The following is a 14,447-nucleotide window of genomic DNA, read 5'->3' as shown; positions in this document are numbered from 1 at the left end:
TATACAAGATCACTGCTGGACAGGAGATTCTTTCCTTAACTACAAAAAAAAGATTTATAAAGTCAGAACCAGTGTCCTTTTCCCCCAAACTCTGGGTTTTATGACACTGTTCTTGCGCACCTGGCGCCAGGAAGTGCTGGGAGGAGGAAACAACTCTCCCTGCTGCCCACATCAGGAGGCTGGAGAATGATAAGCACCCCAAAAGCTGGCCTGCATAAAAGATGCTGGTGAAAGGTGACTGCCTAAGAAAGGTAAGTGCTTGCCCATTTTAAAAGGTGGCTTCCTCAAGGGTCGATGGAGAGGGCTTGTGGGATAGGAGATTATAAATTCACATGTGGCAGCTCATTTCTCTCACTTGCCATTAGGACAAACTGAGAGGAGGAAGAGGGCAGCTCTGGTTCGGAGAAAACCTGCACCCTCCCCCAGCTGAAAATGGTTCCATCCACTCATCCCCGTGTCCGTTGTTGTCTCCTTAATTTGCACAAACTATGTGCACAGTTGAGGAATCAGAAATCCATCTTTTCTGTTGACAGCTGGTTGATTAGTTGCTGACAGCAATTAGAACAAGCCCACGGAAAAGCTGGTGAGAGGAATGGGGTGGGGAGGACAGTGTGAAGCTGAGCAGCTTCCACCTCTGAACTCCATCAGGGCAGCGGATCCTGCTGAGACCTGCTCCAACCGTGTCCCATCCCGGACCCTTCATTTCTTCCTCCTGCGCCCCCTCGTGTACTCCAAGGCCTCAGGATCGCTGTCCCCATCAGCTTCCCCGAGTTCCTGACCAGGCTGGACCAAGGGCCGCTTGCGTTTCCGGCGCATGTACGTGTGGCCAGGCAGATGTTTGTGCAACATGTCTATCAAACACTGTTCCGTCTTCTCCAGGCAGGTAAGGACATGGCTGCCATTCTGGTTGTATTGCTCGGCATTGGCAAAGACCTGCTTCATATCGGAGAGAAAATCCTGCACGGAACGGTAGCTGCCACATGAGCACTTGCTCTGCATTGTCTGGAAGTCCATGGGGCTGCTGATCACTTCAAAATAATCTTCCGCCTCTTCTGTGGTTACTGGCTCCCTGACAAAATAATGCTAAATGTTAATTAGGACATCATTTACTATAACCAAGTGCTAGGCTTCTGTTTTTAGTTCCTTGCTTGCTTTTGACAGGGGCATACTATGCATATCCACATCTTATCGCACTGACAAGGTTTAACACATTATGTACTCAGAAAAAAGCTATTACCATCAAGCCAAAATATCATTCCAAACTCTAAAGAGTTAAAGAATGGGAGGTAAGCCATACTGTCTACCTAGTGTGATTAAAAGAGAGTACCCCATCTCCAAAAAAGGAGTTATCTATATTTGGCATATGAAAAACTTTTCCTTATACTATAAGTGGTGTTAGCTATGTGATAAAGCACTTCCTTTAGTCCATTATTCCCACTCATATTCCTGTCTGTCAGAGTACCCACATGGCTGATTATTTTAAAGCAAGTATCAAGTATACTATGATTCAGAGCAGAGTGTTTTACATTGGCCATTTTAAGATATGTGGATGCTGGTTGGGGTATTTTAGGAATTAAAGTGTACACATTTTAAAGTTGCCAAGTGTGAAAACACAGGGTTCACTTTCTTGAGTTGGAGGAGGAGGTTGTTAAGAATGATCCATGTTGCTTTCAACTGTCCACCAGCATAAAATATGCAGAAGACATAGACAAACTGGGGGCTTTCTGATTCTATTTAGTCATGTTTGTGCATAAGTGGGCAGGGGTGGAGATCTGCCATTGGTTCCTGAGGCCTCACCTGAAAGGCCAGCTAAACCGGTACTTGACAAGTTTATTTAGGATTTCCTCGCATTTTTGCAGCTCCAGGGCCTGCCTGCGAGACATCTTCTTTGTCTGAAGCACCTGTATTACAAAGACAGTCAGAAAGGAAGAACAGAACAGCACAGATCCAAACCATACAAGAATTGACCTCTTCATGATGTACGGCAGAACCCCAGTGAAACAAAATGTGTCTGGTGACAAGTACATATTACTGGCAATGTGCCCAGGAGCTCCTAGCTGGGGAGAGCAGTCTGTCTATGGGAAGCTTGGCAAAGCTTTCTATTAAAATCAAGGGGATGGGGGCAAACAGAGGAGAAACCATTCCACAAAGACTTTCAAGACTTGCTATCCTACCAGCAATAAGCATGAAACAAACCAGGCAGCTGCTGCAGCTTTGATGGGGCAGCCAAAGAATGCCTCCATCCTAGCTTGAGTTTCAGTTTTGAGCCCTAATCAGAAAACCAGCAGGATACCTTTGAGGCAGCCCAGTCACTCTTTGGGGCAGCAAGCTTCTCCAAAAAGCTTTTAGGCAATCAAGGCAGGGCACTAGCAAACAAGCACTGCTTGGTGGGAACCAGGGCTCACTTGTAGCGCACAGCATGCTGCGCAACAGGGAAGCAACCTGAAGAATCGGGATAGCAATGTTCCTGACACCAGATACCAGTATAGGAAGGACAAAAGGACCCTGGCAAACTCCTTCCCCTCCAGACACAGAAGGCCTCTCTTAAGTGATACAACCGATGGGACAAAAAGTACCTCCTTGGCATCAATGCAGGGGAAATATGCACAAAAGAGAGAAAGTAAGAGGCAGGCTTTATGCTAAACTGTACCTTGGCAAGAACTTATAAACGTGCTTTTTAAGATTTCAAATACAAAAGGACACAAACATGACCTATACTAGATACCACAAACCACTCTGTACAGCACAGCGTCTCCTAAGCGGAAGCTGGTAACTCCTCCATTTTCGTGGTGCTAAGTTCTATGGCTGCAGTTTCAGTCATCCAAGACTTCAGGAGGACAGGGGTAGGGAAGAGAATAATTCCCAAATGAAGGCCCAAAGCTTTCTTCTTTTAAATGTCAAGTGAAATGTAAGATAGCTGAATTATTTTTTTGGCAGGCAGGCAGGCTGCGCAGGCAACAAATGTCCTTAAGAGCTGCTTTGGAAGTGATGTGGTGTTTTGCATTGCCAGCATACCAATGAGCCTCAGTGCCTCATCACTTAAGAGAGACTCACAGCTATTTAAAAACCTTTAAGTACTAATCAAGTAAAGAAGGAGGGGGGGGGGGAGAAGCAGGTAATCTTGAGAGAAAGACAGAAACACACACACATACATATCAGGTAGATGCTTAACCCTGCACACAGGAAGAGCTTCTTTGGAAAAAGAAGGCAGGATGGATACAGAGACCCCTGTTCCACTTTTAACTACTAAAAACGTTATCTGGAGATCCGTAGCTCTTACCAGCTCATCAATGTCAGTTTCAGTGACAGGTGGAGTCTGCTGTCGGGACCCTCGGGTGGCATGGAGGGTTCGCTTCTTGCCTTGATGCCTGCCCCGCCTTGGAGGATCTGCCGCTATGCCACCTTGCTTCCCCTTGGCTGCTTTCCTGGGTCTTACTGTAAATCAGAGAGAGGGTGTAATGATTTAATACTGGAGGAGTGGCAGAAAGGTAATAGGATGCAACCAGCCATTGTGTCCAGGAAAGATTCCAAGCTACTCCTAAGGCACTCATTCTATTTCCAGATATTCCTAATAACGGATGCTTATTAATAGGAAACAAATGACCAGTAAAAAAAAATCCCACTATAAAAGCTATTTGAGCACCGGTAGGTCATTTTTCTCTCTCACTCTCCCAAGATAGAAACACATGTAATCAGTTTAAGTTTCTTCACTCCTGATCCAAAAACAAACTTGAGAGCTCTATTATCAACAATTTTTTACACACAATTCAATTAAAATTAGCACACTGTCTAAAGCATTCAAGTGTTCTGTCAAAGGGCTCTCCTTCTGCTTCCCTCCCACTTTTCCATTCCTGCTCATCCTGACTCGACTCAAAAGGCTACGCTGTTGATGATGCAAAAGCAGCTCCCTCGTTCAGCTGGCTCTCGTGATCAGATCTCAATGCGAGAAGTCAAGAACAGGTTTGCACGATGCCCCAGAGACTCTTTGCTTCCATTTCTCTGCCGATCATATGTTCACCAGAAAAGAGTGATTGGCTGGGCTAAGTATCATTCCAAGCATTCATAATTGGCCCACACAGTGGGTTAAGGCAGCTGCTAAGCCCCCTCAGCAGCCTGCATCGAGTATTGAATTTCTCCTGCCAGCTGACAAAGAGACAGCTTGAACAATAGAACTTCACTGCAGCAAATACTCTTGCTGACTATTTTATGTCAAGCGGCGGATGCTGTTTTTTTTTCTTCTTCCCAGTAATGAAGGAGAATCAACCTTCACAGCAAGTTTTCAATCCACAGCAGAAAAGATACTTAATAGGGTACAATTTTCATTCATCACTGTCCAATACAGCAGTTATTTCTGTTAGGGACACCATCTGTTTAAGGGTTCCTTCCCCTTATGTTGGGAGAGCAACATGTGCTAAATATCTGGCAGTCCAACATTCTCTATGAGAATACTTCGGATCAACGCTGTACCAAGGATTAAACAGGACTCTGCCAAAATGAAAGATTTCTCCATCATGACCTTTCCCAATTAAATGCCTCATAAAGCTGTGACTGTGGTGCAGGCTTTATTTTTAGTGACAGTGGCACTCACCTGGGCCTGGCCAGTCCGGCAGGAAGGAGCCTGAACAAACTTCAAAAGCAGACATAAATACTCATAATAGATGAGCATTCTTTCAAGATTGGAAAAGGCTCCACAAAAATCTAGACAGCAATTATAAACAGAAGCTCACATGCTGACAGCTCTGAATGGGAACCAGGTGCCACCAGAGTAGGGAACCACTCCGAAAGCTGGATTCACACTATCCCTCAGACATCAACAGAGTCTGTTTCTTTGGGTCTCTCTCTCCTGGGCTTCATTTCCCAATGAGGAAATAATTATGACCTACCTATGAAACTGTTACAGGGAACAATAAGGATTGAACCCCAGAGTACAAGTGATTAGTATTAGAGTATTAAGACTTAAATGGTTTTCAAACCACATCAAGATGAATACCCAGGGGTTGGGAACTGACACTTGAAATGTCAGTGAAAGATTTTCAAAAAGCTGACCACATTTGCAACTGGTCGGTTAAACAGGATCATCAGAATCCAAGTGATGACAGTTTACTGGGGAACTGGATGGATGCATATTATCAGCAAAACCTTTAACTATAAAAACAACAAAGGATTTCATTTCTTCTCAAAGGGAACATTTTCTCCAGTGCAAAAGCTTTTTTTCACAAGTACTTGGATGCAGTAGAGTGTTTTATTTTTTGCACGAGGCATAGTCCTGGCATACATAGTAAAAGCTAAATTTTGATATGAAACATATTCTTTTTGACTTTCAGAATTCCATGCCAACAAGGAATGTTACAAAGACCTGATCTGCCTAGATAATTACTGCAATGCCATAATATAGTATGAACTTTATAGTGGTGGCACTTCTGAACTTCTTATAAGCCTGCGTGTTAGCACAGGATTCTGGTTTTGTGTGCCACTGACCTGAAAATTTTTTTTCTTTCTTTCTTTCTTTCTTTCTTTTCTTTCTTTCTTTCTTTCTTTCTTTCTTTCTTTCTTTCTTTCTTTCTTTCTTTCTTTCTTTCTTTCTTTCTTTCTTTCTTTCTTTCTTTCTTTCTCTTTCTCTCTCTCTTTCTTTCTTCTGTCTGTCTATCTATCTATCTCTATAAAATCTGGAATGATTCTGGATCCACAGAATAAGTCCATTTTGATCAAGGACACTCTGCAACAATCCATAGAGTGTTATTTGGCAATAACAAAATGCTGATCACATGAACCCAGAAATTTGAACCTTGCTTTTTAAGCTATTCTAGTTTTAGGTGCCACTATCTAAAAGTTAAGAAGTTCTACAATGTAATGCCTAAAAAGAGTTGCAATAATTTGTTGCAGTAGATTTATTGCAATTACATACTGCCTTAAAAGACAAAGAAGTGCCTTGAGGGATGGGATCTATTATTTGATTGGCATGCATATTTAATTTATAATAAGAAAGTAAATCAAGTTTTTAAAGCCCATATTCTAAGAAGTGCCTTGTTACGAGTTTGGAAGAAATATTATTATAGATTAAATTATAAAATTCCCATTTGGGCGATTCCAGGACAGATGATAGAGGGGGTATCTAGAGGGGTTAATTTGGATAGAATTTCTTATAAGGAATTACTTAGTCTGGTAGGAAAGGATTGGCAAATTAAATCCTTAGTAGATTTGCAGGAAGAAAATATTGTATATTCTTGGTTTTATTATAATCAATTGTTAATGAGGTGGAGCTTAGACCAAAAAGTTGGTATTACTTTGCAGGATGTGAATTTGATAAAACAGATTAAAAATCAAACTCGAGCCCACATAAAGAGAATTTATAATGTTTTGATAGAATTGGATTCTGAAACGGAATTAGTTAAAGATTGTATGGTAAAATGGGCTCAAAATATTCAAGAATCAATTTCATTGGAAATATGGGAGATAATTTGGGTTAGAAATGTAAAATTTACTCAAGCTCAAAATTTAAGAGAAAATTTTTATAAGATNCGTGTAGGGATATAAAAGCATTTTGGATTAAGATTTGGTGGAATATTCAAAATATTTTTAAGAAAAAGATAAAGTTTACACCGCAGTTATTTTTGTTAGGCATTATGGAAGATTTGGATGTTAAAGAAATGAATTTGATGTTGAATCTTATAACAGCTGCAAGATTATTGGTAGCCCAATTTTGGAAGAAGGACTCTTTACCCACTATAGAAGAATGGACGCTTAAAGTGTCAAATTTAGCAGAAATCACTAAAATTTCCGCTTATTTGAAGGATCAATCACAAGAAAGATATATCTCGGTCTGGAGAAGATGGATAGATTATATTCAGAATAAATATGGGACTAAAAAGTTTCATTTGGGTTATGAGTAAACTCTAGAGTATTGTTATTATTAATAGTTTATTTTAATGGAATTTTTGTTAGTTTTAACTAGATGATATTATTATTTTTAATATTAGTATGGTATTGTTTAATATTTAAGTTATGAATATGTTTATTATTGTGTTTAACTTTAATTTGTTTAAATTTGTGTTAAAGGGGAGTTAAAGCGTATTATGGACTTGGTTATTTTAATAGTTGGTTAATGTTAGATAGATTTTGAGTATTATATTTGTAACCCTGTGTTCAGCTCTGGGAAGTGGGGGAGGGGGAGGGTGGGGTTTTGGGGTGGGTATGGGGGTTTATACTGTAATCTTTATAAAACTTTTAATAATAATAAAAAAAAAAGACAAAGAAGTGCCAACTGCTCACTTCTCATTCTCTTCCCTGGAAGCAATACCTATTTTGGGTTACTTTTCAAGCAATGTGGAACTATCACAAATCAGGAAACCGATCCAGAAACAGTCAGCAGCACCTTCCTAGCTCAGGACTGCTAGTAAGACATTCACTGCCTGCAGTTTAGAACCGGGAAACAGAAAAGATCCTTTGTATTAAACTAACAGGAAAGGAACCTGCTCAATCCCTCAGGGAAGACTTGTTGTCCTTTAATTTCAGTATAACGTACATTTTAATCCAGCAACCTCATAGCCTTCTTCCTCTTCTTCCTCCCCATCATCATCATCTTCCTCAGATTCATCTTCCTCAGTTTCACTCTCCTCTTCAACTGAATCTTCAGCATAGTTTCTAGAGGAAAGATTTGATATTCAAAATCCTGCTTTCCCCACGTAGCCATTCTACAGGATTGTACCCCACCAGGCTTCATGTTTGCATTCCATGTTACATCCAGTGAAGACAGGCTGGCCGAGCAGCAGCCAAAACAACAAATGCATTCAACTGATAGAATATTTTTTTTGCAATGCCTGTTTATTTTAAAAACAAAAGCTATAATGTCATGTCCAAAATAGCTAGGAATGGCATACAAATCCTGCTGCACCCAGTTCGGTGAACCTAATATAGAGTAAGAGGATGTGGGCAAATATATTCAGATAAACTACCTTTCTGTTAAAGGCATCTGCAAACCAGAGAAGTCTTACCTGCCCCGAGAGCTCCGCCTGGCCATTGAGGGCTGGCAAGCAGGGCACTGCCATTCTCTTTCTGGGATGTCATAGAGGGCTGGTCTCAGGCAAAACAGGTGGAAAGCTTTGTTGCATTCATCACACAGGATGAGTTTGTCATCCTCACCTGGGGGAAAAGGGCAAAAAACAATTTGGTAATCCAAAGAACAAAGAAGGGAAATAAACAAGCAGGCCTGTTGGAGAACAGCCTTTGACAGGATTGACCTTGGTAGATGGCTGTAGTTCAGTTCTTTGGAAATCTGCCCATCTACTAAGAAAAGAAAAAAGCTGAGATAGTTAAAATGTATGCTGGGGAACCAGGTGATGGCAGGTAGAAACTCATCAGATTACTCACTAGAGGGGGTATTTTGTATTGCACAATCACACAGAACATGTTTTCAAAACTCCAGATAGGATGTTGGATCTAGTAGTCAAAAGGGGTTCCTATCCCAATGTATAGTGTACACTAAGCTCCTTGAGAGTAAGCCTGGGACAAAAACATAATGAAAACCCAAAAAAATAAAACAATGGGGACCCATATCTTTCTCTGGGGGAATGGAAAGGCAACTGCTTTATGTATTCACAGGATGTCTCCTTTCAAGGTTTTGACAGCATTGGAAATCTAGCAGTTGACTCAAAGCCTGGAATACCCACCTTTCTTGCGACATACTTTGCATCTGGCGTTTTCTGCAGACATGTCCCACTTGATGCAGGCATCCAACATACCAAGCAGCACGTGCACACGTGAGAAAGTTTGTGCCTCACGGATTGCCACTTTCCATTTCTCCACAGCTGAAGCAACCTAGGGGCAGAACAAGGATCTTAGGCCCAAATTCCCAGCAACTGGAAGGCATTTTGTGCTCATTCCCTAGGATTCACAGCAGCTATCTTTTAGGCACTACTGAAAATTCTTCTTCCCCACAGCCTCAGAGGTTCATAACTCTCGTGCAACTTCACATGGCCAGCTTGAAACCAGCTGCATTCTTGACTTTGAAATCTGAACTAAATTCTTGCCCATCAAAGAGAAACAAATAGTAGAACTTTAGCTGTTAACTCTAGGGACAGCTGGGGAGGCAAGGGTTAGGATATAAATCCAAAGGACTTGCTAGGCTGCCCCCTAGTGGAGACCTCTGATAACATACGTAACAGCAGTACAATAGCAGAGGTAAAACAGGGTGGACAAGCAGCACCAGTGGGGACCACAGTCAAACAAAGATGCTCAAACACAAGAACCTTCTGAATAACTATGCTCAGGTGCTAATAGCTTTGCAGTTTTAACACAAGCAAAGAACATAAAAACAAGCACATTCAAATAAACTTGCTATTAATGGCTAGTTAGAGGATATGCAGCCCTCTCCATAGGTATAAACCTGTTACTGCATTAAATAGAAAAGATAACATGGGCAAATCTTAGGATGCCTGCGTTAATATTCTCCTAGTAAAGGCAACTGAACGACAGAAGAAATGGCTGAGCTCTGCTGTTAATAGCAGTTCAGGAGCCAAATAAAACCATCTATTTCTGCAGAGTTGCACATTCCCCTCCCACTGAAGTCAAGGAAATGCCGAGTAAACCGGACAGCTAAGAAAACAAAATTTCACACCAGTCTAGAATTCTCTCCTCATTGCTCATTGGGACAGACCCAGATTGAGAAGTAACCAAGATTGTGGAAAATTGTGAGAGCTCACTAGTTAGTCTCCCCACCACCCCCCGGAATGCTCAGAATGCTAGCTTCTCGGACACATTAGCTTTCCAAAGACCTACTCCTAGAGATTTGCTGCTATCAGATTGGGCCAAAATAAACTTGAAGCTCTTGGCGGCTTTTGCTTCCCCACACTGGAAAAAGAATTAAGCACTCAGCATGACTTCCCCCAAAAGTAAGGGTCAGTGGTAACCCCCTAGGATCTCAATGTCAAGAATCTTAAGGTTTCACTACCTTAGGTGAGGGGGGAACAAGGAAAGCAGGACTTGGGTGAATAGCCAAAAGGCAAACACATTCAAAGGTAAGGTAAGGGACCACTTAGTGGTGCAGTGTAAATTCACCAGCCCATAATGAAGCAATTTATAATGTCCTGTAATCTACCATATGCATCATTATGGTAGATTACATTAAAGGAAAAAAATATTTGCAGCAGAGGAACTACAATGAAAAGGGCAGTTAAGTTGGTAACATTTTGTCCCTCGGGCCTGGCTGCATTGATTCTTTTTAATCCATAGTATAGCCTCCATTCTCTTGGCAGTAAGACAGTGCATTTGGTCATATAAACATCAGTCACAACACTGGCCAAGTAGGGAAGAGGAGAAACAGATGACAACATACAAGCCAGACAACTATACAGTAGCAAACAACAGCCAAAGAGAAGCAGCTGTTCTCAATGGAGACTTCTAGAAGAATAAAAATAAACAGGAGTCATTTTGAAAGGCAAACAAAAATTTGTAAATTTGAAACATAAAAGATTGTACTTTTCGTATGTTGAAAATGGTGACCATTTCTTAAGAAAGTCTCTCCATTAAAAATATAATGAAAATGACCACAAAGAATTAACATCTCAGGATGTTAGATGATACTTATGCCTACTTGGAAACACTGATCTTAGACAAGAATGACAGCCTTTCATAAATTCTAGGCTTTGAGTTTTTTTGTAGCAGACTCAAAGGACAGCAGTTCCATTTGACTTTTTTTTAAAGTGGGAGGGGAGAAGATGCAGCCTCTCTTAAACCTCACTGTAGAAAGGAAGACCATGTCCTGAAGTACACCAATAACTTGAATTCTCAAGCTCAAACAGCCCACATATATGCATCAACAACTTCATGCAATCAGCTCAGGTTTTGTTGCCTTTTCAGTCCAGAGATGTTTAGCTTATATCTACATTAATCAAGACCTTGGCTTCTTCTGCTACTCTCTTCTCTTCATCAACTTCCTCAGCCTTGGCCACAGCATCCTCCCCTTGATGTTTTCTCTTCTTCTGTTTGGGAGCCATGAAGCCTTGCAGAAACTTCTTGATGACACTGGCCTGCAGAGCAATCACACACTCCCCAAAATCTTTTAGGCTCTCCAATGAACAAACCTAATTAGAAAGACATTGCTGTTAGTTATTTGTAGCATGTGCAGAGCTTTCTATTTCTTATCTGAATGCTTCTGCTTCCATTCGACAGATGAGAAAACTACCACAGAAGCAAACATGCCTACAGGCATTCTAGGCAAAACTCTTAACAGTAAAATATGTTAACTAAAAAACCAGCGCTTTAGAACACCCGACTACAGTGTTTTATCCATTTTAAACCCAACGTTGCTACTGCAAATAACATGTTAAGTTTCCACAGAACATGTCTGTATTATCTATTTCAAATCTTCTACTTCCTTGAACAGTCACTAAATGAATGGCTGTAAGATAAGAACTACTGTATTTAAAATAAAACACTTCAGAACAGCTTCAGGGGAAAGTGGCACATTTCAATGAATGTTCAGAATTCAAGATCTGGAGTTAATAAGGCGTTCCCTATACTTTAGAACTGGAAACTCGGTTGAAATATTCCCCAGGGGTCTACATCAGTATTATTACTCACCCTGGCTTCAAATTCTCCCTCACTGATGTATCCCAGACCTCCTTTCTGCAACCGCGTGGCAACCTCAATAAGATCACTGCGCAAGAAGTTTAGCAATTCCTGGCTGCCATCACACGACTTCAGACCTAGGTTCTGCTTCCGAGCCAAATGAATGGAATGTATGATATCTTGATACCTGAGAGGAGAAGATAACTTAGTGGATAACTTCCACCCTCGTGAGCCAGGGTGGAAACTCTTAAGAGATGTAGGTTGTAAGCTCTGTGCAATTCTATAAGCTGAAAAATTATAGCTGATCCAAACTGCAAGCGCAGAGTAACCAAAGTACTGCTTGGTCCAGAAATCAAATGCTGACGCTTAGGAATTCTAAATGTTTTTGCAGCCCTGCAAAAGGTTATTTTATACTAGTACTTCAGTTAAATTGTTTATACAAGCTTGCTAAAAAGTATGAAATGTCCTTTGGAAAGCAGAAGCTAATCCTTTTGTATAGCTATGCCTGTTAAAAAGTTCTGGAAAGACTTAATCTATACTTGAAGCATCATTATGGAACTTCTCAAATCTTTTACTCATAAGCAAACATTAGCCCAAAACAATAACAACCAGCCCTCTGGTAAACTATTTCTTCTTCCAAACTATCATGTAGGCTGCTGGCATTAAAGTGACAAAACCACAGAGTTTCACAAACAGATAAGGTAAAAATTATCAATTTCAGAAATCCATTCTATCTTCAGTAGCACTATACAAGTGCCATATAGTTTTTCAGCAAGTGAAGAGGAAGCCTCACCTAATCTGTAACCGATCTTTCAATTGGCTCTCTCTTATCCCCTGGGAATGCAAGGAGGCTAGTAGTTCGTCCAACTCTTTCTGACTGTCACAGAGAAACCTGGAAGAGAGGATAACTTGTTCAATACTCTGACAGTAACAACAAGAAAAGGCATATTTCAACCGTGCCAGATAAAATTATTAATCCATCTCACTATTTCAGACCATCCATTAATTTAGGTACTTATGCAGTGCGTGACATTTCCTATATTATCGGAAAAAATTCTCTATCTGTTTCAAGGATAAGATGGCTTACACGCATGTAAAGTTTTATAATACTGAAGTCTTACTGCTCCCACTATTGACAAAGCAGGCCAGGCTACTGGGTCATATGGGCTGGTTTCACACAACAAAAACCCCCAAATAAATGCACAAAGCAGTTGAAAGGGGCCAAAGTGCACCAAAATTTCCCTTTGTGCTGCACTGCTAGCCATAAAATTCATTTAACGACAGCAACAGGAATTGCCTGGGTTTCAGTCACTTTATAACTGATCATTTAGTAATCAAAATTCCAGGCCCAATTGTGATCGTAAATTGAAGGCTAGCTGTACTATTTTAGATATGTAGTTTAGCATTTTAATGACTTTTGGAAGTAAAAGAAGAATCATGTAATTCAACATTTTGACACCTATTTCATTGGACAAATTATACTGCTCTTTCTGCCCTCTACTGGTAAACAAATACATCGCTCTGCAAAAATGAGGACTTCAAAGAAGCAGGCAACAAAATGTTCTGCAAGCAGGAAGTAGATCTCTGGCACCCTTCAAAAGAAAGGTCATGTGGTCTATATATTTTTGACAAAATTCTGAATCAGTTGTTTAAACCAAACATTCTAATTAAAGATTTTTAGATTTCAGTTCTAAAACTGATTTCATTTCTATGACACAACACTTAACAATCAGAATATAGAATAACAAGAGTTGTAAGGAACACTGGAGGTCTTCTAGTTTAACGCCCTGCTGAAGCAGCAGACCCCATACCATTCTGGACAAACGGCTGTCCAGTTTCTTCTTTAAAGCCTCCAGTGATGGAGCACCCACAACTTCTGGAGGCAAGGCATTCCACTGATTAATTGTTCTCACTGACCTCCTTAATTCTAGATTAAATCTATGTTAAGTTTCCGTTATAAATTCAATGCATGATAAACTGTTTTCAAAATATATCAGTTTCTAAAATAATTAAATGGTAATGGGCAATGAAACTACAGGTAGTTCTTGTTTTATGACCGATCACTTAACATTCAAAATTACAACAGGCCCAGAATGGGTGCTTTACAGCCTGTAAACCATTTCTGTCCATTATAAAATGTTGTGCCACAGATCTCTGGGCCATGTGATCATGCCTTTACAAACAGTTGCAGTGCTCTGTGATTATGTGACCACAATATGTGACTTTGACAGTTTTCGGCAAAAAAAATAGCCATTCAGAAAATACACTATATTGATGGATGTGTGGAATTGAAGATGGTTTAGAACAGTGTTTCTCAACCTTTGCAATTTTACAATGTGTGGACTTCAACTCCCAAAATTCTCCAGCTAGCTGGGAATTGAAGTCCACACATCGTAAAGTTGCCAAGGTTGAGAAACACTGGTTTAGAAGGACAAAACAGTATGGGGAAATACAGTGAATGGTGTTATTCCTTTTTCTTGCTTAATTCCTTTGGATTATTAATTTTTAGTCTTTTCTATTCTGCATAATGATCCTTAACCCAAAGGGAATAATGTAAACATGTATATAAGCATCCAGAACATTCTGAATACTTCTCCAAAGGTCTAAATACCCAAATTTCAATCATGAATAGATGGTATGAGAATAGAAATACATCAAACCCGATTTTTTTTGTTGATAGGTATGGGGAAAAGTCTATCTCACCACAGGTTCTGTCCCTGTTTTGGTACTGATGTCTCAACAGGTATTTCTGGAATATGCAGGATCCCTTGTGGGGTGTTCAAAATACTGCCTTCCACCAGGTTTTCCTGTGCGTCTGTAAATATTATAAGCATTAATTATTATTATTATTATTATTATTATTATTATTATTATTATTATTA

General features: G+C 40.2%; 1 protein-coding gene across 2 annotated transcripts in view; it reads right to left on the bottom strand.

The window, feature by feature from the left end:
• Nucleotides 1–379: 379 nt before the first annotated feature.
• Nucleotides 380–14,447, bottom strand: part of BAZ1B (bromodomain adjacent to zinc finger domain 1B) — a 34,312-nt gene continuing 20,244 nt past the window's right edge. Inside the window, exons 10-19 of one of the 2 annotated variants that reach the window (XM_015812817.1) lie at nucleotides 14,269–14,314; nucleotides 12,359–12,457; nucleotides 11,578–11,752; nucleotides 10,893–11,078; nucleotides 8,667–8,814; nucleotides 7,992–8,139; nucleotides 7,523–7,641; nucleotides 3,281–3,435; nucleotides 1,798–1,901; nucleotides 380–1,069 (exon numbers count right to left, since the gene is read on the bottom strand). In XM_015812817.1, coding sequence (XP_015668303.1) covers nucleotides 700–1,069; nucleotides 1,798–1,901; nucleotides 3,281–3,435; nucleotides 7,523–7,641; nucleotides 7,992–8,139; nucleotides 8,667–8,814; nucleotides 10,893–11,078; nucleotides 11,578–11,752; nucleotides 12,359–12,457; nucleotides 14,269–14,314 — 1,550 coding nt within the window. In that variant the 3' untranslated portion in view covers nucleotides 380–699. Of the gene's footprint in view, nucleotides 1,070–1,797; nucleotides 1,902–3,280; nucleotides 3,436–7,522; nucleotides 7,642–7,991; nucleotides 8,140–8,666; nucleotides 8,815–10,892; nucleotides 11,079–11,577; nucleotides 11,753–12,358; nucleotides 12,458–14,268; nucleotides 14,381–14,447 lie in introns of both variants that reach the window. The other variant, XM_015812816.1, reaches the window with a different exon arrangement.

The sequence above is a fragment of the Protobothrops mucrosquamatus genome, unplaced genomic scaffold, assembly GCF_001527695.2.
Source record: "Protobothrops mucrosquamatus isolate PMUCROS unplaced genomic scaffold, P.Mucros_1.0 scaffold112, whole genome shotgun sequence".
NCBI classification, from domain to species: domain Eukaryota; kingdom Metazoa; phylum Chordata; class Lepidosauria; order Squamata; family Viperidae; genus Protobothrops; species Protobothrops mucrosquamatus.
Note: the sequence above shows the minus strand (reverse complement) of the source record. Positions and strands in the feature narration are given on the sequence as shown.